At 47.0% G+C, this 22,907-nt stretch overlaps 1 protein-coding gene across 5 annotated transcripts in view; it reads left to right on the plus strand.

Moving 5' to 3' along the window:
- Positions 1 to 22,907, plus strand: part of Tacc1 (transforming acidic coiled-coil containing protein 1) — a 99,875-nt gene that overhangs the window by 44,013 nt on the left and 32,955 nt on the right. For 2 of the 5 annotated variants that reach the window (XM_057752139.1, XM_057752140.1), the window contains exons 1-2: positions 2,883 to 3,242; positions 4,178 to 4,293. The exons of 2 other annotated variants lie outside the window; for them this stretch is intronic. In XM_057752139.1, the coding sequence (XP_057608122.1) occupies positions 3,079 to 3,242; positions 4,178 to 4,293 (280 nt within the window). In that variant the 5' untranslated portion in view covers positions 2,883 to 3,078. Of the gene's footprint in view, positions 1 to 2,882; positions 3,243 to 4,177; positions 4,294 to 22,907 lie in introns of those variants that run through there. One more of the 5 variants, XM_057752142.1, reaches the window with a different exon arrangement.

A 22,907-nucleotide genomic window follows, 5' to 3' on the forward strand; every position in this document is an offset into this window, starting at 1 on the left:
CCAGCCCCACGGAACTATGTTTTAGATTTTCATGTTATCCCAACCCATAGCTTCTGGGAAGGGCACGAAGCTGTGAAAAAGAATAAAGGGCCCTTTCTCAGCTGAAGGTCATTTCCAAAACAAATAGGTTTCTTGACTACTCTGTTATGTATTTGCGGACATTCTGCTCAGGGCGGCGGAGGAGGGCAGCTACCATGGTCTGCCTTTTCTAGAATTTTGGGGAAATGGACATACCAAACTTATTCAGTTTCTGTGATATACAATCCCTGAAGACTATGGAGTTACTTTGTTGCTGTTTACTCTGAGTGACTTGAACAAGATGGGCATTTCTGCTCCTCTTTTCTCAAGCTGCCACCCTTTCTCACTCTGAGCCACCCCTGGAGCTGGTTCTGTTCTTTGCTCCTTCAAGACATAGCTTCCCTAGGAGCTTAGTCAAGCTGGGGAAGACAAATGGAAACTAGTATGTTTGTTTATATAATTTATTGACCACCGTTGAGTGTGCTTACTTGTCCAAAGTTTCTGGAAAGACAAAAATATTATCACAAATATGACATGGTCTCTGACCTTTGGAATACATGGCTCAAATGTAAGATGCATGTGTGTGAATAAACATGTTGCACATGCTATGTTAAGTGTAGGGTGACCTTACACCCTGAGACAGGCTTGGCTTATGCCTGTCATCCTGGTGTCCTCCTGAGAACTCTCCTTTTCACTTGTACAACTAAGGCCACAGCCGTGATCTCAGGTGTACAAGGGTAGGGAGCACAGAGGTACTTTCCCACAGGGCGCCACTGAGCTGGCTGAGGAGAGGAGTTTGGCTAGCCAGGGCCAGGGATTCAGGCGGGAGAAGAGGTGTAGTTCAGGAATGCAGAAAGCTCTGCAGGCGAAGAGAAACCAGTTGTTCTGGGAGCGAGGGCAGTAGTCGGCCTGAGTTAGATATCGTTTGCCAAGTTTACCATCTTGACAGTTCCTCAAGGACAGTATAATACATGTACAACCGTCTAGACACCACTGAACCCCTCCTCCTTGCTTCAGGATAGGGATGGAATTCAGGATCTTGTGTGGGCCAGGTCTTGTGTGCTCCCTCTGAGCTAGCTAGATCCCCAGAGTAAATTTCTGTTTTTACAATCTCCTAGGTGTTCTTGGGCATATAAAAGTTAGATCTAGGTCCCTGCTGATGGTGGCTAGGGAAGTAGGATCTTTTAAAATTTATTTTATGTGCATTAATTACTGTTTTGCCTGCCTGTATGTCTGTATGTCAGGTCTTAAGAGTTAAGAATCGTTAGTAGCCATGCGGGGTACTGGGACTTGAACCCAGGTCCTGTAGAAGAGCAGTCAGAGCTCTTAACCTCTGAGCCATCTCTTCAGCCTGGAAACTGAGGTTCTAAGAGGTTAGGGAGTGCAGGAACGATGTACATCACACCAAGGATGGAGAGAAGGGAAGAAGATTCTAGCACTATTGAGGAAGAATGATCAAAACCAAGTGCTGACTCACATGGGGATTATATTCAGGCCACAGGATATGTGTATCAAACCAAGGAATCTAAGGGATTTCTAACCTGGAGATTTATTTGGTGATCATAAACCCAAGACACCAACAGTTGGATAGTGTTGGCATACTTCTTGTAGACCTGAAACAAAATGACTTCTGCCTCTATTTTAAGTCTTACGCCACTCTTTCTTGACAGTCCTGTTTATCTCTGGCAAGAAGCAGTAATGGATTCCAAAGCATCCTCCTGCCTTTTCATTACGGTGGGATACCTGCCAAGCCTTATCTTACATGTTTGCTTTGTTATGGGGTATGTAAGACCTTTCTGATTCATCAGCAATATACTTGGTGCCAACTCCGTTCAGGAGATCATCGGTGTCCTACAAGTTTCAGCGCGACCTTGTCCTGACTTTTGGAGGCGCACTCTCTGTGGGAATTGTAGCCACATCACAGATTCCCCGAGACTCAGAAATGACAGCAGCACAAGAAACACATTATTGACGCATCAAGAGACTCAAGCTTTGGCGTTAGAGGCAACGGGTTCACTTCGTCGAATCTTTCAAAGATGAAAGAAAAAAACTCTTCTCTTCGCCTACAAAGATAAAAAGATTTTATCCTGAAGGCTGCGGTCACTAGGCCTGCTGGCTTCGTACTGGAGCGGGAAATGACATCAGTAACCAAAGACCTAGATTATATGAAGAAACCCTTAAAGTTCTGAAAAAGATGGACAACGGGAAACCGCTCAGGCTGTCTTGTCAGGGGGTAATTTTATGTCCTCTATCCCAGGTTTGGCCACTCCAGAGCCTCCGTGAGTGTGGTTTGGTGCTGGCAAGGCATCTTCAATTCTTATGTTGGCTGGGGGAGCCTCCCAAATCCTGGAAGTAACGGGGATGGAGATGAGTAGTGTCAGGGAGCGGGCACAACAGAGGGTCCGAGTGTTTTTTGTTTTTTTTGTTTTTAAATGAAGGGCTTAACTTCTGTGCGGTCCAGCGTCAGCCACGCCATTAAGTCGTAGCGGCAGGAAGAACAGATAAAAGGGGGAAGAGGAAAGGCGCAGCAGCGCGTACACGCTCGGAAACGGACGTCGGCGGCGCGCGGCGCGGCGAGCTGCAGACGCGGGTCCCCGCGGGGGGAAGAGGGCGAGCGGGCGCGATCGTCCGGGCGGTCGGGCAGCCCCTGCCGGAGCAAGGCCGGGCGCGACCAGCGCGGCGGGGGGAGCGCGCCCCAAAGCCTTCCCAACCGTCGCCCCCGCGCGCCGCGCCAGTAGTTCGGTCCGAGGGGGCGGCTCCAGGGGCGCGGCTCCGCGGTGGCCCAGGCTGCTCTAGGCGGGAGCCGACCCCAGAGCCAAGCGGCGCAGGGAGGGAGGGAGAGAGGGAGGGGACAGGCGGGCGAGCGGGGGCGAGCGTGTGGCGCGGCGGCTCCGGGGAGCGGGGGCGAGCGGCGCTGCGGGCCGTGGGAGGAAGCGCTGCGCCCGGCCCGACGGCGCTCGCTCGTTGAGCCACATCCGCGGGTCGCCGGCGCCTGTCACAGCCCCTCCATTTTGAAGGAAGGAGGCCGCCGTTCCCGCCGCCGGGGCGGCAGCCGCGCTCATGGCGTTCAGTCCCTGGCAGATCCTGTCGCCCGTGCAGTGGGCCAAGTGGACGTGGTCCGCGGTCCGCGGTGCGGGCGCGGGCGAGGAAGAAGCCGGAGGTCCCGAGGGTGACCCAGAGGAGGAGGAGGACTCGCAAGCCGAGACCAAATCTCTGAGTTTCAGGCAAGTACACCGCATCCCAACCGGGATGCAGGCGCGCGCCATCCTCCCACCGCGGTCATGCTGTGTGCGCGCAACCGTGTTGCCGGCTCTGGCTGCGTCTTGCCCGCAGCCGGGTCCCCGCTGTGCACCCGAAAGTTCGGGATGTTCTGTCTGCCCGTGTGCTTTTCGTCCCCTGTCTTTGCTGTGAGCTTTCTGAACCCGGCCCCGAATCGGCGGTCTCCCCATCCCGGTTTGCCTGGCTCGTTTTCTCCTAAGCGTCGACACCCCGGCTCCGACACAGCCACACCGGGTAGTGTCAGTTGATGAGGCCAGGTGGGATATGTAGCTTTTTACCCTGTGGACAGGAAATCGTACCCCCCTCCCCCGCATCCATCTCGGCCCCGCAGTGTCCGAAAATGCTGCCGTGGTAAGAGAGGATCGCGTGATGACAGGCCCCTGGCAGCTGGTGAGAAATGGTGGTCTCTGCTGAGCTGTCACACGTGTGATTGTGGAAGGCAGGTGACGGCATTTTCAGCCGCGAGTGACTTTGAGACAGGTAGAGGCCTACCAAAGAACAAGGAAGGCATGGTTAAGAATTGGCTTAGTTTGGGCGGGGGAGGGGGACGATATTCACTTTTAAGCCTCTGAAAAAGGGGTCAAGTACGAGGAGTTGATTTGAAGCTCCCCTCCCCCCGTTTCGGGTGTGAAAGGCAAAGATGACCTCAAAAATAAGTGGTCCTGGTGAGACGTTCCAGAGGACAGAAGAGATTTCGGGGAGTTAGGATGTTGGGCATCGCTGAAAAACTGCCGCAGCCTCTCCCTCAGCCGGGTTGAGGATTGATTGGTTGGTTGTAAAGTTAGACGGAGGTGCTGGACTTGCACCGTTGTGAGTGCAGTTTAAAGGCAGTTGGAAATACCGTTGACCGTGGTAATGCCTCGTTTTTCCCCCCTGGCAGCTCGGATTCTGAAGGTAATTTTGAGACTCCTGAAGCGGAAACCCCAATCAGATCGCCTCTCAAGGAGTCTTGTGGCTCACCTCTAGGATTGGCAGAACCTGAGGCCAAACCCCAAGGTAAAAACAACTTTAATTTTCTACTTCTTTGGTTTTTACTTTTAAAAGGGAGGGGCATAAAAAGGGGTGCGTGTGCATCTCGAGGACCACTTGAGAGAAGTTAGATTGTCCCCTTGCTCCAGAAGAGGCTGATTTGTAAGGCTTGGCCTTTTGTTTTGTAAAATAAACGTTTTGATGATTTGGTGATCCCAAGCTTCCTTCGTTCTCTGAAGAGAGATTATGCTTTTATCGACATTCCCAGCCATTCCTGCTCTCAACCCGGAATAAGTAAAAATTGGGTGAGTGATGGGTTGGGTTATGTTTAGATCTGGCTTCTCAGATTCCACAGTCTAGTTGTTTCTACAAGGGTGTGGCTAGACACAAAATTATAGGTAAGAGTTGATTTTTGAGTCAGGAATCTTAAGCAGTTTCAAAATTGCTTGCCTTTCCTTCCCACCAAGGGCTGGTCGGGAGCCCTTAAGTGTAAACAACACATACCCTCTCCTTTCCCCCCAGAGCCCAATCTCATACATGCCCTTCAATTCTAGATGCCTCTGGCCCACTAAATTAATCACAAAAAAATTATTTTTTGAGACAGGATCTTAGATAGATAGCCCAGGCTAGCCTTGAAACTCACTATGCATAGCTGAATATAACCTTTAACTGATTCTGGAATGATAGGTGCGCAACGCAATGCTTGGTTTATTGTTACATAGTTTTGAATAAAATTTCATTTGCTCTAATCGGAATTAATTTGTTCCTTCAGTCAATAGAGGCCCTGTGATACAGAATTGAATCCCTGATTTCACTGAGCAACATTTTGGAGGGAGGCGAACCTTTTAAGCCATAAAAGCAAAATCTGTTATGTTAAGTTCTGTGGAGAACGTCAGGGTTGGGGGTGGGGGCTGACCTATGGGTCTGGTTCGTAGGTGCTGGAAGTTGGTTTAGGGGAACCTGATAGAGATGGTACTGTGAGCCGGGCGGTGGTGGCGCACGCCTTTAATCCCAGCACTTGGGAGGCAGAGGCAGGCGGATCTCTGTGAGTTCGAGACCAGCCTGGTCTACAAGAGCTAGTTCCAGGACAGGAACCAAAACCACAGAGAAACCCTGTCTCGAAAAAAAAAAAAAAACCCAAAAAAAAAGAGATGGTACTGTGAACAGACTCCTAAGGGGAGAGTTGAGGAAACAAGAGTTGTGTGTGTTTTGGGGAGAAGAACCCTTTCTGCAAAGGGAACAGTGTTTGCAGAGAAGCAGCCCCTAAGCATGGAGCCCTAGGGCCTAGAGAATCACGCATCGTGGAGGAGCAGGCCCAGAGGCCAGTGCTGCCCACGTGGAATGACTGGGCTGCTAAGTAATAGGAGCTGAAGTCAGCAAGGCGAGAGGCAGGCCAGGCAATTATAATGATAGGTTTTCAGAGTGAGGTAGGAAGCGGCTGTAGGGTTTCTGAACAAAATACCATAAACCGAGGAGCTTGAAACCAGTTCACTCTCATAGTTGCTGAGAGCTGATCAGAATCGGAAGTCTGAAACCCGAGTGTTGGCAGAGTCCTGCTCCTGAAGACTCAAGGAAAACTTTGTCTGTTCTAACTTCTGCTGCTTGTCAGTAGCCCTTGGGGTTTGGCTTGATGCAACGTAATTCTTTGCTTTATCACACGGTGGGTTTTCCCTGAAAGTCTGTGTCTTCCTGTGGCCGTGCTTTGAGGACTCAGGTCTTTCAATTTATTACTCTCTCCAAACTAGTATGACCTCATTTTAACTTCATTGCACCTCTAAAGATACTATTTCCAAATAAGGGCACATTTCTGGTAAATTATGTCTTTTAACATATCTTCTTGGGGACAGTTTAATTCATTGTTGCAAGGCTTTAACTCCTTGAGACAGGGCCTCAACTGTGTAGCCATGGCTAGCCTGGAACTTGCTATGTAGACCAAGTTGGCTTTGAGCTTGTTATGCCCAAATCCATGGGTCCCCACAGAACCAACAAAGGATACCGAGTCCCATATGTAAAGCAAAGAGTCTTTATTTTAATCAAGTTTGCAAACTCGGTCTCTCCGCACGTCCAACATATTGGAATAAACGGAGAGCCCCGAGCTCAATTGGAATTGGGTTTTTCTAGTAGTAAAGGTGGGGGTGAGGGGGTTTCTGAGGTTCAGGACCTCTGATTGGCTGATATCTGTCTAGGGGTGTCCTGTTGAGGTACCCTGACAGGTGATCCCATCTACAGCAGTTGGAATGCCAGGCATTTCCTTTGAATGGCCTGCTCTTGGGTGGGGGTCTCAGCCTGTGATTCCTCTTGCAGCCAGGCTTTGTCTCAGGGTAAACTACTGAGACTCCAGACTCCCTTTAAATTCATCGATGGCCAAAGTCCCAGATGATAATGGTGGGAAGTAAAGAACTTCCTTTGGGTGACCTGCCCGGACTTAGCTTATCATGGCTGGCCCCCCATGAACTTAAGGGAGATTCATTTACCTCTGCATTCCAGGTCCTGGGATTAAAGGTGTCAGCCACCACTTCAGGCATAGTTTTTAATTTAAAAAAATTATTTTTTTTTGCATTTATTATTTGGTGGTGGTAGGGGCATGTGCCACTGCCCGTGTGTAGAGTTTGGAGGGCAGCTATCAGGAATTGGTTCTGTCCTTCCACCATGCTGGTTGTAGGGACTGAATTCAGGTCTTCAAGTATAGCAGTAAATACTTCTGTTCCCTGAGCCATCTTGCTGGCCCAGGTCTTTTGTATTTGAGATAAACAATAGTCTCCCTGTGTAGCTTAGGCTAGCCTTGAACTTGTGAACTCGTGCCCCAGCCTCTCAAGAGCTGGGCCTGACTTCCTTTTGACAAGGTTGTTTGCTTTATAGAGGAAGGGCTCTGGGGTGGATGTCCTTTGCATGTGGCTTCTCATCCCATTGCCTTTAACACCATCACCATATAGTGCCAGATGGAGGGGCTTTCAGTTACCCGATCTTGGAATGGGTTCTGGCTCACTTAGGTCCACAGTTGATGTAGCTTAGTACATGCTTCGTCACAAGTTGCCTGGGGAAGTCGAGTCTCTGGACTTGGTAGAGGGGTTAGATTTATTGCTATACCATCACTCTTTTTTTCGCAGTTTGATTTTTTACTAGAAATTGTCATCTGCATGCTAGGTGTACCATGCCGAGACTCAAAACAGCACCTTCGGCCTGCTCTGTGCTGCCACCAGGTCAGGACTCCTGGTTGGCATGGACTGGCGCGTGGCAGAGGGTGTGTGGCAGAGCTACACAGTCCTTCCTGTGATGAAGATGCCATCTGCCCCCATAGCTTCCTTGCAGATCGGGAGGGAGGTCTAGAAGCTAGAAAGAACTATTTCTCCGACCTTATCAAATTTAAATAAAGCTCCATAGGACAGACGTTAAGTAGCTATTTGAAAGCCTCTTTGAATTGTCCTTGGCTCGGGCAGCCTTTCCTCAGCGTTCTACTAGTCTGCTCTTCTGATTCCTGCGCCAGATTCTCCGGTAAATGAATAGAGGCTGGGATTGGCTCTGCCCCCGCCCCCCAGCCACAGCCACTCAATTGTTTGGTCTTGCCCGTTCCAGTGACTCTCACACTCTTTCCTTCTGTATAAATGTTTTCTTCTTAGAGAGCCTTACATCAGCAGAACTCTCCAGGGTAGTTCATGGCTGCAGAGTGTGGCTCTGGGGGAGGGGAGGTGGCTTATAGGGTGGGAACCAACCCTACATATTGTGGAATCCCCCCAGTGTAAGGTCTTTAGAGAGCGGGTGACTCCTAAGACTGGTTGGTTAGTGTCTGGCCTTTTAAGGACCTCCTGGAGTTAGTCCAGCCTGTGTGGATTACCTTGTCAGGCATACAAAGTAGTTGTGAGAACACAGCAGAAGCACAGGTCTCACTAAAGATGGTTTCACTGAGCAAAAGCTCTTTTTTTTAATGATTTATTTTTATGTGTGTTGTTGTTTTGCCTGTATGTATGTCTATGTGAGGGTGTTGGGTCCCCTGGGACTAGTTGTAACCTGCCATGTGGGTGCTGGGAATTGAACTCGGGTCCTCTGGAAGAGCAGCCTGCTGCTCCATCACCTGCCTCCTCGTTCTTTAAATTTGGAGGGAAGTACAGTTTTGCTTTTTTTTGGAACTGTTTTAAGAATTATGTAATTTTTTTAATGAGTCCTCTTAAGATGGTTTTATGCTAACAATTAAATAGTAGGTCAGGTTGTGATTTTTTTTTTTTTAGGCACAGAAAAAAGCTGGCTTCTGAATATGTAATAAGCTGACTGAAAGTTTTCTTGGAAATACAAACTGGCAGCTGTAGAACCCCACCGGTAGTCCTGCATCTGCAGTCGGCTTTTCCCAGCGAAGGATGCTTAAGCTGGCTTTGCTTGTTTTGTTTTGAATGAAATTGTTGGTTTATTTCTGAGACAGGGTTTCTCTGTGTGGCCCTGGCTGTCCTGGAACTCGCTCTGTCTGTAGACCAGTCTGGCCTTGAACTCACAGAGGTCCACTTGCCTCTGCAGCCCCCCCCCCCCCAGTGTTAGGATTAAAGGTGGGCATACAGAACTTTGGTATTTAGATCAGAAACACCAAGCCATGCTCCAGGCTAAATTTGGTCACCTCCTTTTTTTTTTTTTTTTTTTTTTTTTGACTCTCCAGGGACAGAAAAGATTTAAAATTTTTAAGTAATTGAGCCACTTTTAATCTCAGCTCTGGAGAGGCAGAGGCAGGCAGGTCTCTTAGTTCAAGGCTACAAGCTAGCCTGGTTTCCATAGTGAGTTCCAGGATAGTCAAAAACAAAAACAAACAAACAAACAAACAAAAAAAACCCCTCAAAAGTTAAATGGTTGAAAAAAATTGTGGTGATGCTGTTTGGGAATATAACCATGCTCAGGTTTTCTATGTGACTGGTTTTGTATCTTGGTAGTCAAGTACTTGGGCTGGAGAGGTTTGGTAACCTCTATCCATACTTGTGCCAGTTTCAGAGAAATCACTAGGATTGTAAAATAAAGAAGGTGGCCGTACTCAAATACCAGTTGAACAGTGTGTACCAATTTCCACCTTTGTGGGCCTATGTGGTTGGGAAGGGCTTCAACCTTATGGGAGAAAGGTTGCCTGACTTTTTGTCTCCTTTGGAGACAGTATGCTTGAATTTTAAATATAATGGTAAAATTAAAATGGTACCGGGCCACAAGGGGCAGTGGGTCTCAAGCAGGGAGCTGCGTGGTGGCTCAACCAGTCCCATGAGGAGCCGCAGCAGGTGAGAGACAGAGACAGATAGGCATGCCATGCAGAGAAAGTGGGTATTTATTTAGTGGGCTATGGAAGGGATAGGGAAAGGGGAGAGGAAGGGAGAAGGGGGACGAAGGGAGAGGGAGAGAGAGAGGGAGGGAGGGAGGGAGGAAGGGAGGGAGGAGAGAGGAGCCACGACAGTAGCCACCTCTTCTGAAGAAAGATGGGGGCAGAGAGAGCAGTGCAGGCTGGAAGGGAGGGGAGTTGGTGGGGCTTGTCTCTTCAAGGGACAGGACAGACCATTACAGCTAAAGGATTCAGAGTGTGCGTGTGTATGGAAAAGAAAATAAATTATGTAAGAAATCATTTTGGAATCATTCAATACAAGTACCAAAATAGACTTTTAAAATCAGATCTTAGTTTTTGGTTATATGTCTGTGTGTGGGTTTGCGCCTGGAGTGCAGTGATCTTCAGAGCTGGAGTTACATGTGGTTGTGAGCCACACTCGGCTCTCTGCGAGAACATTATCAATTGTTAACCACTGACGCATCTGTCTGTCCTCACCAACACAGACTTTTACCTATTCAATATTTCTGATGTAGTGTTGGGTGCTGTGTATGAGTGTATGGGTAAGTGGTAGATTTATGGAAAGCTGTAGACTATATGTTTAAGACCTAGAATGCAGATCTTGCTAAAATCTGAGCCCCTAGACCTTTTATTCTAAAGCTTTGAGCATATTTACAAGCAAATATTATGCAAATATCTTTTATTAGTTACATATTGAAGTGGTCCATTCAAATCCAGAAGTATGTTTTCCTCAGGATTTTGTTGAATGTTTCCTTGCCCGCATCAAGAGATTGCTTTATTAGAATTTCCTAGAAATGCTGATTGCCTAGGTGAACAGTTTCATATATGTCTACCATGCCGCGGGTTGATGCTTTTAGTTTTTGGTGTGATTGGCTTTGTTTAGTTTTTGATGTGATCCTAGCACAGGATGTCTTGAGTCCTGAAGACTTCAGCAGCATGCCCCACTCCCGTTTCTTTCCAGTGGAATGGGGAATGTTGGTTTGTTAGAATGTAGGGAGGTGTGGAGAAAGCGCCTCCCCTCCATAAGGCGCTCCACTGTTGTGTGAGCAAAGCTGCTCTCAGAACGCAGAACAGTGTTGGGTAAGGAACCCCTGGGCAGAGCTATCCTCGAAAACTTTTGAATTGTGTATTCTTTTTAGACGTAGCAAAGTCAAGGCCTTTGTGTATTTGTTTGTTTGCCTTTGGTTTTTCAAGACAGGGTTTCTCTGTGTGGCCCTGGCTGTCCTGAAACTCACAGTGTAGACTGGGCTGCCTCTAACTCACAGAGATCCTCCTGCCTCTTCTCAAGTACTGGGACTAAAGGTGTGCGCTACCACACCCAGCTACAAGGCCTTCTTAAGTATTCTAAGGATTAAACTCACTCTTGAGTTACATTCCTCCTTATCACAGGGCGTAAACTAAAACTAGTTCATTTACTCCGGTAATTTCTAGTGACAGAGGCATTTTCTACCGATGGGGCTTGGTTGGGGGGGGGGTAGAACACTGGGTGTTGTCTAAAGGCGTGCACTGAGAGAGTAGCTCTGGAGATGCCAAAAAGAGCAGTTCCAGAACTCTGGAGGTGGGGGCAGGAGAGGTGGGAGTTCAAGGTCATCTTTGGCTACACAGTCTGTTCAAGACCAGACTGGGTTATGAAACCCTTTCTCAAAGAAAACCAAAGAAGTGGTGGTGTACACCTTTAATCCCAGCAGTCAGGAGGCAGAAAGCAGGAATATCTCTTGAGTTTGAGGCCAGCCTAGTCTATAGATATAGAGTGAGTTCCAAGTCAGCCAGAGCTCTTACAAAAGACGGGGGTGGGGAGGTTGGGGGGCATTGTAATCACTCTGAAGCAGCTGTCTTATCTAAGGCAGCCTTGGGGTGTAACTGTTTTCTTATAATCTCCAAAATCCACAGTAGTGTTGGGAGTCCATTGTTTATCCACTGAACAGCCATCTTCCTCGAGCTTTGATAACCAAGATTGCTAACTATGCCTGCGACTATAACGGTTAGCTGTGGAAAGGCCTTGCTGCTTTTGAGTTTAAGATCTCAGCCTCCTTTGGAAGCACCAGCCTAGTCCCAAACATAATTAGGGTTTGCTTGTGCTGGTAAACTCAAAATACGGGTCTCTCGCTGCTTCACCAGGGCGAGTGTGTCCGCTGGCTGCTCTGCTGGGCAGGCTGCCTTTGCCAGCTCTCCCACTGAACTACATCCTTAGCCCCTTCGTTCCCCCCTGTTCATTCCATTTGCCTTTGGGGCCGAGTCACTATGGAGCCAGGGAAGCCTCTAGCTCCTGCTCCTCCTGCCCCAGCCTCCCCCATGCTGCAGTTGAAGGTATGCACCGCAATATCTGGTCCAGTAGCCTCTTGTAGCACCGCTGGGAAGGAATAGCGCATGTGTCCCAGTTCCCACTGCAGGATGCTCACCTTGCCAGCTTTCTATTCCCCCCACATTTGTTTACTGGGTGATTAGATGCAAGTAGTTTATAGTGTTTCCGTTATAGCAGTGATGCTGAGATAGGATATAGTTTCTGTTTCAAAAAGTGAGACATCAGGACCAGAGCCTTGATTGCCAGCAGTGTACTCAGTCTTAATTTCAGCTTTTAAGATGGAAAATCTGGGTCTGCAAGGGTGAGGTGGCCAGTGGGTAGAGGTACTTGCCATCAAGGCTCATGGCTTGAATGATCCCTGAAACCCATGTGACAGAAGGAGAGAACCATATCACGTGCCCCCACCCACCTACCCTCACCACCACAGAGTCAATCAGTGTGAAGTTTTTGTTTTTGTTTTAGAAATATGTAAACTCCACTAACAGTCTAACTGTTGGGAGGCTGAGACAGGAGGGTCAACACACGTTTGAGACCACCCTGACCTCCATAGCGCTCGAGCCTGAGTTCACTCTCTGTTCCTGCAGGGCAGGGAGGAGGGGTTGCCCGTCAGAGCTCTGGGAAATGTGTTTCTCAGCTTTTCCTCTCCAGGGAATTTGTGAATCCCCCTGTTCAGTGTTTGAGGAGGCTAAGAGGAAATGAAGGGCCTTAAAACGAAACCAGAACAGGGTGTGAGCTCCAGAACAGGGAGCTCCCTCCTCAGTGACAGCTAAAAAGTCACTGGAAGATGAAGTCTCCTGTGCCTGTGGACTTGGCACGAAGACACGTCCATATGCATATGCATGTGTCTGACTTACACATTGTAGTTTGGGGTTTTGAACAGCAGAAGTTTGCTGCACAGTTTAGATACAAACCAACAGAAGCAAAAGTCATCTTGGGTAAGTGTACAGCAGCACTGGAAATGGTTTATTTTCTTGATTAGCTTGAGCTCCTGTGTGGTGGCGCACGCCTTTGATTCCAGTACTTGGGAGGCAGAGGCAGGCGGATCTCTGAGTTCAAGGACACCGTTGTCTACTGAGCTCACAGTTCTAGGGCAACCAGGGCTACACAGAGAGACCTTGTCTCCAGATAAATAAAAGTAAAAACCGTGTCAGCTCTTCAATGAGGAAAACACAGGAAGGAATTGGTTTCTTCTCTCCAAGTCTTGTCTGGGTGAGGAAAGGGGATTATGTGAAGATGGCATTCAGCGTCCTGGGACTTGGCACCTATTTTTAGGTCAAGAGAGAAGGGTTGTTTATTTTTATTTTTGTTTTGGGGTTTGCACCAAGGTCTCACCTGAGGTGGACAAGTGCTTGTCTCTGAGCCCTGTCCATGGTCCCCATAGGAGTTCTGTATTATTTCAAAAGTTAACTTGAAACAGTTTTTGAGAGTGGGGCAGCTTAGCTGGCACTTGTGAAACCAAGACCCCTGGGCGACTTGACCTAAAGGCTAAGGTCTTTTCATCTGGCACCCCATTTTCTTACCGGGTATTGCTGGCTGATGGAATGAGGCACAGGTCCTGAGGGGGAGCCCTGCACAGTGTCCTTCACTGTCCTTACAGAATGGCAGCTGGCTTCACCTCCCCAGGCCGCTGGACCATTAACAAACAAGTCAGAAGCCTCAGAAGTCACACTGTTACTTCCACAGAACCCTTTCGATGACGCAGATTAGCCCAGTGGTGGGAACGCCAGCAGGTGAAGGCTCATTGGGAACTCCATGCTGGCGCTGGTCACCACAAGCTTCTTACATTGCCAAACGGTGTAATTTCCGGATCCACAAACTTCTCCCCGCTCCCGCCCCCTTCCCTTAAGGTCTCTTGTGTGCACAACATTCCTGGGTACGGAATGACCATCCTGCTTTGGGGTGTCTCCTGAGCTCACTGTCTGGGGGCTCTTTTTGCTAAGCATTCCTAGCTCTTTTTATTTCGAGCCTCGGCTTCCCAGCTGTGTGGGTGGTTACCGCTTTATGAGAGAAGCAGTTGGTATTTTGAATTCTGCAGTAATTATTTCTGAAGAGATTGCACATTATGGCTGTTTGGCAGCAGTAGATTGAAGTCCCACAATTTCAGGTCTCTGCACCACAAGCCCATCTGTTAGCACGCGTCTCCTGCCTTCGCTCTTCGGCTGGAGTAGTGCGGCCCTGTGCCGAGTGAGGGCTTTCTAACATCTGTCTGTGGGAGAGATTTCTGCGCCACGAGAAATGTGGCCTGAGATAGATCCAGATTGCTCCAGAACCGATGGCCACCGCATTATTGAGAGGACCAAACATAGTCAACTGTTGGTCTTGGCTTCTCTGGAGAAGGCCTTGGCTGCTGGTAGGCAGATGTGTCCTGGTTAGCCTAATTAACTCTTCGTTGAAGTATGTTTTTCAGAGGGTAGAGTTTGGATCTCTTGATTTGAGTGGATTGTGCTTGGGATGGAACCCAGGGACTCGGTGCATACTAAGTGACCTTCCTCTGACTCCCCCACCCCTTCTCTTGAATCTCTTTTTCAATGAAATAGTATAAAATGCTGTTTTTAGCCGGGCGGTGGTGGCGCACGCCTTTAATCCCAGCACTTGGGAGGCAGAGGCAGGCGGATCTCTGTGAGTTCGAGACCAGCCTGGTCTACAGAGCTAGTTCCAGGACAGGCTCCAAAGCCACAGAGAACCCTGTCTTGAAAAACAAAACAAAACAAACAAACAAAAAAAAAAACAAATAAAATGCTGTTTTGGAAATTTGAAGTGCTATCTTTGACCTTGGCACCAGTTTTGTTCTTTTATCAAGTGGGTTTACCTGTTTTTACATGTAGAGCTTTAGGCTGTGTGTGTTTTGAAACAGGGTCTTTCTGTGTTGCCCAGCCTGTTCTCAAGCAGGGTCATCCTACCTGAACCTCCTAAGTGCCAGTGTTCTAGGCAGGTGTCACATGCCTTCTGCTCTGTTAGAATTTTAAAGTTATCCCAGAAGAATGGCGTGGCAATTAGTACCCTGTCTTCAAACAAAAAGAAAACACGAAATAGCTAAACTTGCCCTTCCTTAGCTCCTGGGTAGCGAGTATTTTTGTAGTCTCAGAGGTGAGAAGGAACAGACAGGACAGTTGGTTTGTTGTCTGGGTCGGTGAGGGAGTTAGTGTTGGTGTTCCACCTTAGATACCCTAATGAATGGTGAATGGTGGTGGGAAGGAGACCTTCTGCCTTGATTTACCAACATCCCCACCCCCTGCGTGGTTAACTTCCTGTACCTTCAAAGTCATTCAGTCCCTGGGCAGTAATTCTCTAATTCTCCATTAGTAATTCTCTAATTCTCCATTTTAAGTCCCATGGCCTTGGCCTTTGGAATTTTTGTTTGTTTTGGGTTTTTTTTGAGATAGGGTTTCTCTGTGTAGTCTTGACCACCCTAGAACTCACTCTGTGACCAGGCTGGCCTTGAACTCACAGAGATCCACCTGCCTCTGCCTCCTGGATGTTGGGATTAAAGGCGCGTGCACCACCACTGCCCGGCATTTGTTCCAGTTATCTTGGAAGAGGGACTGTCGTTTGAGAACATACATAGAATAAATTGCAACTTTGCAACTTAGGGAAATCAGAGGCACTGGAACAGTTGTCGCAGGTGCTGATGTGTGCCTCAGTACCATTCTCCTCAGGTTTTTCCACTTGAGCAGAAAGGGGTGCTGCCTGCTTGAGGCAGTTTTTCTCCAGACCCCCTTGATTTCTGCACAGGAGAGGAGGATACAAGGCCAGTGTAGAGTGGGGTCCTACGAGGCTTCCAGAAGGAAGGGCCTCAAGTGAAGTGCTGATATAGATATGAATAATTTGCATTGGTATGGATTTTAAGGTCAATTTTGTTATATGTATATGTATTTCTGATCTTGATTACTGTATTGATTGTATAGTTCATTTAATATGTAATGTATAATTAGGAAATATAGGTTGTTAATGGACAATCATCAATAATAGTCAAGCTTGTAGTCATGTTAGTTAGATTTTCTAGATATATAGAGATATATTTCAGTTAGATAGGCATTCTTCATATCTTTCAAAGACTACAGAATATGGCATTTTAAACATTTTAATAACTTAGGGTTTTTCATGACAATGAGACACGTCTGCTCCTGGCAGCACCAGTCTACTTCGAGAGGAAGATGGGCATCGAAGAGGCTCCTTATGGAGTTTGATAGTCATTTGGGCAAGAAACTGCTCTTGCCTGGACTGTTGCATAAACTAGACACAGAGAACCCACAGAGAGAGGACTACTGAACTTGCCTAAAGGTGAGATGGCTTTTCGGGGTTCCTGACTCCTAAAAGAGTCCGCGAGACATTCTGCAGGACACAGCAGAAAATGACTGAACTGTCTTTGGAATTTCCTGCTTCATGAAAATGTCTGCTGGATACTATGGGCCTGAAGGCTGAAGATGGATGCCCCAATGGTACAGAGGAACTTTGGGTGACTGTCCAGGCAATGAGATGTCTCTGTCATTTCTAGAGTTTTGGATCTCTTGTTTACTTAGGTAATATTATATCCTTCTGGAGTCTTTGATGGAGTTGAAGAATGGTTAGTTATAGTTATAGTTTTCCTTAGTTATGATAAAGATAAAATAGATGTAAATATTGTAATTTTTACTTGATAACTGTTTTGTTATATGTAATTTTGCTGTTAAAGTTAAAGCCTTCTTTTTTTTTTTGTTTAAACAGAAAAAGGGGAAATGATGGAGGAAGGTCATTGGTTAACTAATAAAGAAACTGCCTTGGCCCATTTATAGGCCAGCCCTTAGGTGGGTGGAGTAAACAGACAGAATGCTGGGAGAAAGAAGCCGAGTCAGGAGTCGCCATGATTCTCCCATTCCAGACAGACGCAGGTTAAGATTTTCCCTGGTAAGCCAGCTCATGGTACTACACAGAATATTAGAAATGGGTTAGATCAATATGTAAGAGCTAGCCAATAAGAGGCCGGAACTAATGGGCCAGGCAGTGTTTAAAAGAATACAGTTTCCGTGTAATTATTTTGGAGCATAAGCTAGCCATGCGGGCGGCCGGGTGCTGGGGACGCAGCCCCGCCGCTCTTATTACAACAAAGTGCAAATGTTAGTCCTGAAATAGCTGTCAGTGTTCAGCCTGAGCGGTCTCATTGGTGTGTAAATATACCTTTCTCTGGATGAAAGAGAGAACCCGGCTGTGCAGTGGACACTGAACATCAGCTCTGTTGGAGCCTTGGGGTCTTCGATGGGTGGGATAAGGGGGTCTACAGAGTGAGAAGGCCCCTGTGGAGCGCTGTTGGCTCATTTCCCAGACCTCTGGGACCTTGGCTTCTGTGTTAGTTGAGTTTGTCAGCTTGTCATAAGTCAGTTGTCTAGGAACAGAGGCCGTGAATTGAGGGAATGCCCATCCATCAGACCAGCCTGGAGATAGGCATTGTCTTGATTGATGATTGACATAGAAGGACCTAGCTCACAGTGGGTGCCATCCCTGGGCAGGTGGTTCTGCTTTAGCATAAGAAAAGCAGGCTGAGCAAGCCCTGAATTGCAAACCAGAAAGCCTCGCTCCTCTGCTGCTTCAGTTCCTGCCCTGAGTTCTGCCTCAACCTTCTTCCATGATGAACTATGAACTTTAAGCTTAAGTAATCCCTTTCTGTCCTGGTTGCTGTGGTTGTGGTGTTTTAGCACAGAGGCAGCATGCAAAGAAACACAGCTTCTCAGGGTTTGTTTTTCTTAGAGAAAGAGTCTTACACTATAGCCCAGGCTGGTTTAAAATCCTGGCCCCCTTCTTCCTCTGCCTCTGAGTGTTCGGCTTATACACGTGAGCCGCTTCTCTTGGCTTCTCAAGAAGTTTTAGTGCCAAACGCAGGGGATGTGAGGGTGTGGAGAAAGTGGAGTTAGAATCCAGAATGGCAGTAACTTTCCTGGGTGACTCATTTCTTTCTCCAGCACCCCTCTTTCTTACCGTCTGTGTTTACCTTTTAATAAACTCCAGTGCTCAGGGAAGCCGATGTCCATGCCCCATAGAGCACATCTTAATTCTTCAGCACCCTTGCTCTTACCCTTGTGCTTAAACGTATACCGACATATCTTTACTAAACACGTATTCAGCTTTAAAAAATCAAATTAAAAATAGTATCCAAAGGTAGGCAAAGATAGAGGCAGGAAGATTGAGTTTGAGGTCAGTGTGGCCTGTGTAGTATATATATTGTACATTATATTGTCTTGTCCCCAGAAAGCAAAATAAAGCCCCCCCTCCAAAAAAAAAGCACCACCACCAACAAAAGACACAAAGCCTCTGGACTCGGCAGCTGCCATGTTTCCAGGCAGTTTCATATGTGTGGTTATTCCTGTCTAGGAGGAAGGAGTGACATCATTTTCACTTCTCTGTAAATAGAAATTAACTAGCACATGTGGGCTTCCTCAAGAAGGATTTACAATCTCAGAGTGGCAGTGCGATCTGCCCCCTCAAGTGTGGGTCCCTGTGAGTGACACATGAACAGTCATTTAGAACATTTTCTTAACGGTAAATCTGCGGTACACCCGTCCCCATTTCCCGTAGGACAGGTGTGAATCTGCGGTACAGCCCTCCTCGTTTCCTGTAGGACAGGTGTGAATCTGCAGTACGCCCTCCTCGTTTCTTGTAGGATGGGTGTGAATCTACGGTACAGCCCTCCCTGTTTCCTGTAGGATGGGTGTGAATCTGCAGTACAGCCCTCCCCATTTCCTGTAGGATGGGTATGAATCTGCAGTACAGCCCTCTCCGACTTATGTAGGACGGGTGTGAATCTGCAGTACAGCCCTCTCCATCTTCTGTAGGATGAGCACAGTTTGCTTCTGTCCAGTGATTTTTGATGGACCACTTGGAGGATGGCGCAGTCAGCAGAGCACTCGCCCTGAAGGTCTGGGTTTGATTCCCAGACCATACCGGGCATAGCAGCACACACGTCAGGGAGGAATTCAAACACCAAAGGGCTCCTCTATGGCCATCTAGCCTGGCATGAGCTCCATGCCAATGCGAGAGCCTGTCTCAAAGGAAGTAGATGCCATTCCTCACGGTGACACCCAAGGCTGCCCTCCAGCTTCTGCAGATATACACACCTGAACATGTTCACACACGTGTACAGGCTTTGTTTGTTCGTTTGTTTTTGTTTTTCGAAACAGGGTTTCTCTGTAGCTTTGGAGCCTGTCCTGGAGCTAGCTCTTATAGACCAGGCTGGCCTCAAACTCACAAAGATCCCCCTGCCTCTGCCTCCTGAGTGTTGGGATTAAAGGCGTGCGCCACCACCGCCCGGCGTGTACAGGCATTTTCAAAAAGTTGTGTGCAATTAGGTGATCTTAAAGACTTTTTTTTTTTTTTGGGTCTTTTGTTTTGTTGTTGTATTTGTTTTTCAGCAGGGTTTCACCATGTGTAGCCTTGGCTGGCCTGAAACTTGATATTTAAATGAACTGATCTTGAACTCACAGGAATCTGCCTGCCTCCACTTCTGCTTTCTGAGTCCTGGGATTAAATAAGTGTGCCACTATCTGGCAAATATAGTGATTGATTGATTTTTTTACTTTATGTGTATGGGTGTTTTGTCTGCTTGTTGTCTGTGTACCACATGCATGCGTGGTGTCTGCAGAGACCAGAAGAAGAGCATTGGAGCCCTTGGAACTGGAGTTACAGATGGTTGTGAGCCATCGTGGGAGTGCTGGGAGTTGAACCTGGGTCCTCTAGGGGAGAAACCTCTTAATCTTAGCTAGCCATCTCCAGCATCCATGGTCTTATTATTATTATTTTTTTAATCACTGGGAATTTAAATCCAGAACCTTGTATAGGTTAGGCCATCATTCTACCACTAGCTATGGCCCCAGCCCTTAAGTTTTTGGTTTTGAGATGGGGGGTCTCTTTATGTAGCTTGAGATGGCCTTGAACTCATGATCCTTTTACCCCAGCTTCTCAAGTGGGTGGGATTACAGGTGTTTTGCTACTACACTGTGCTAAATGATCCTTTTAACTCTCACCCCAACCTAATTTTTAGGATGTTTTTTCCATCTCCGGAAGAATCTTATGTCTATTCTCTGTCCACTATACCCATCCCCTTCTGGTTCTAGGCAAATAATGATCTTGTTTTTTTTTTTTTTTTAATAGATTTGTTTATTCTGGACATTTTTTGCATATGGAATCATACATCCTGTGGTCTTTTGTGACAGTCTGTCATTTTAGATTTGTTTGTTTATTTTTTAAGTGTTTTTGAGACAGGGTTTCTCTATGTAGCTCTAGCTATCCTAAAATTCGCTCTGTAGACCAGGCTGGCCTCGAATTTACAGAGATCCACCTGTCTTTGCCTCCCGAGTACCGGGATTAAAGTTGTGTGCCACCACACCTGGCTTTATTTCTATTTTATGTGTGAGTGTTGACCTACAGGTACAAATGTGCACCGTGAGCATGTCTTATGCCCTTGGAGGTCAGTAGAGGGTGTCAGATCCCCTGGTACCGGAGCTGTAGGCGAGTCTTCTGTAAGATCTCAACAGTTCAGAGTGCTCCTAACCATTGAGAGCGCTCCTCTAGCCCTACCATAGTGCTTTCAAAGCTCAACCCTTGTCATAGAAATACCAATGCTTCACTCCCTTTTATTTACCCATTCATCGGCTGCTTGAAATGTAGGTTATTCCCATTTTGCGGACTGTTACGAATAGTGTTGCTTTTTCTGTTAGTAGATATGTATTTTCATTTCTCCATGTGCAGACTGAGAAGTAGAATTGCTGGGTTCTGTGGTAACTCTGTGGCTAACATTTTGAAGAACTGCCAGACCAGTTTTCCAAGTGGCTGCATGGTTTTACTTTCATGTTACCAGGTACAGGGTCTCACTATCTAGCCCAGGCTGGCCTTGGACTCTCCGAGTGCTGGGATTACAGACGTGCAACATTTGTTATCCGTCTGTCCTGGCAGAGGTGAGGTGGCTCCCATAGCATGGTTTGTATTCCTGAGTGGGTCATTGTCTCTGGCATCTTTTCATGTAGTTATTGGATATTCTGCATTTATGTGTTTATGGAGTTCAGAATGTCAAACTAGGACTTCGATGGAGCTGGGTGTGTCCCTGGTTGTGAATATTTTCTTTTGAAATTTTATGGATTTATAAAAAAAAACTTGTAAATTAAAAACAACCCTCCCCTCAGAAACAAAACAAAACACACCAAAATTCACCAAAGTCTCTACATCTCAATGTACTTCTGGCGTTTGGATATTGTTATAAGTTCTTTAGGGAAATGTCAGCTCATACTTGTTCCCCTTTCGTTTGCTTTTCTTCACCCTGCCTCCCTACCTTGTTTTTCCTCTTTTTGCTTTTTGTTGAGCCATCTTTCCAGCCCCCCTCTTGGTTATTTGAGATGAGGTCTCACTCTTAGAGACCAAGTCGTCCTCTTGAACTCTCCGTCCTCCTGTCTCAGACTCCCACATTGCTGGACTTGTAGGTACACGATGTCATGCCTAGCTATAAGATGTGTGTGTGTGTATACGCACGCGTGTGCACGTGTATGTGAAGTTTTTTTTCCTTTGAGATAGTCTCCCTATAGCACAGGCTCGCTTTGAATTCACTATGTAGGTGAGGCTAGCCTTGAACTCCTGATTCTCCTGCCTCTGCCTCCCAAGTGCTGGTGTTATCTGTATGAGCCACTGTACCGGTTTTGCTTCTGCTTTCTTTGGACAGTTTTGTAGTTTGCGCTCATCTCTTTAGTTAGGTCTGTGGTCTATTTTCAGCTAATTTTTGTGTTTGGATAAGGAAGTGGTCCGGCTTTATTCTTTCACACAGAGCTTTCCAGTTGCTCCAGCGTTGTTTCTTTTCTTTTTCTTTTTCTTTTTTTTTTTTTTTTTTTTGGTTTTTCGAGACAGGGTTTCTCTGTGGTTTTGGAGCCTTTCCTGGAACTATCCAGCGTCGTTTCTTGAGGCTGTCTTTGCCCTTTTGCAGACACAGATGCTGCACCCGCCAGTCCATTGCCTCACCAGGAGGTCTTTTCAGTCTGTAACTCTGTTTCTAGCTGCAGAGGACTGTGACTTCCTTCATCTCTGAAATACTGAGCTTGGCCCTGAAAGTCTGTTGTCTCAGAGGCCACACCTCCTGGTGCTTCAAGAAGCCTTGCAGTCCAGCAGGGGTTATTATTTCTGTCACATGGAAATAGTACTGAGGCAGGAAGACTGCCACAAGTTGGAGGCTATCCTGGGCTGCTGAGTGAAACCTTTTTTCCAAAAACAAGTTCAGAAAGGTGGCTCAGTAATAACACTGTTTTCTGCATAGCCTGACAGCCTGAGTTCAGTCCATAGGGCCCACATGGAAGAAGAAAACCAACTCTCTTGGGTTGTCCTCTGACTACAGGCAGGCTGTAGTGTGCAACCCCACCCCCACCCCAAAGAACAGGTCAGCGGGTGAGGGAGTTTGCCATGTAAGTCTGGTGACTAAGGCCCGTCTCACGTAAAAGTGGAAGGAGAGAATTCATCCCACAAAGTCCTCAGACTTCCCCATGAGGTGTGTAGAACACATGCCCACACATACACATACATACACAATACATTTTTTAAATAAAAATATTTTTTGTGATGATACTTGCTTTTTTCCTAAGGTTTCAAAAAGGCTTTTATGAACTTGTATTTTAGCCCAGAGTATTCTTAGTGTACAATCTAGAACAGTACCTTAGTTATCTCAGTCTTTAATGTCCTGGCATTCCATGCCCTTCCTTTTATCAGTGTTTTGAGGAGGGAGGGACGAAGCCTACCGTAATATCCTTCCTGTTGGGTAAAGCATCTAATGCTGAAAAGCAGAGGGCTTTGTCGGGGTCTGGTGCTAGCCCGGACCATAAATTATTTCTCTTGACCAGACCCCAACATAAACTCTCTGGACTGGCGTGGAGGCACATGAATAAAGACACAACTCACATGGTTTTATCGGGAGGGAGATTCTCAGAGATCCCTCATGAAGTCATGAGTTCACTTCCTGAAGAATTCCTCTCATTTATTCTCCAAACAGCCTTTACACCAAAACATAAACCGAGTGGGAAATACACCAGCATTCTGTCTCCT

The sequence above is a fragment of the Chionomys nivalis genome, chromosome 20, assembly GCF_950005125.1.
Source record: "Chionomys nivalis chromosome 20, mChiNiv1.1, whole genome shotgun sequence".
Taxonomy (NCBI): Eukaryota; Metazoa; Chordata; class Mammalia; order Rodentia; family Cricetidae; genus Chionomys; species Chionomys nivalis.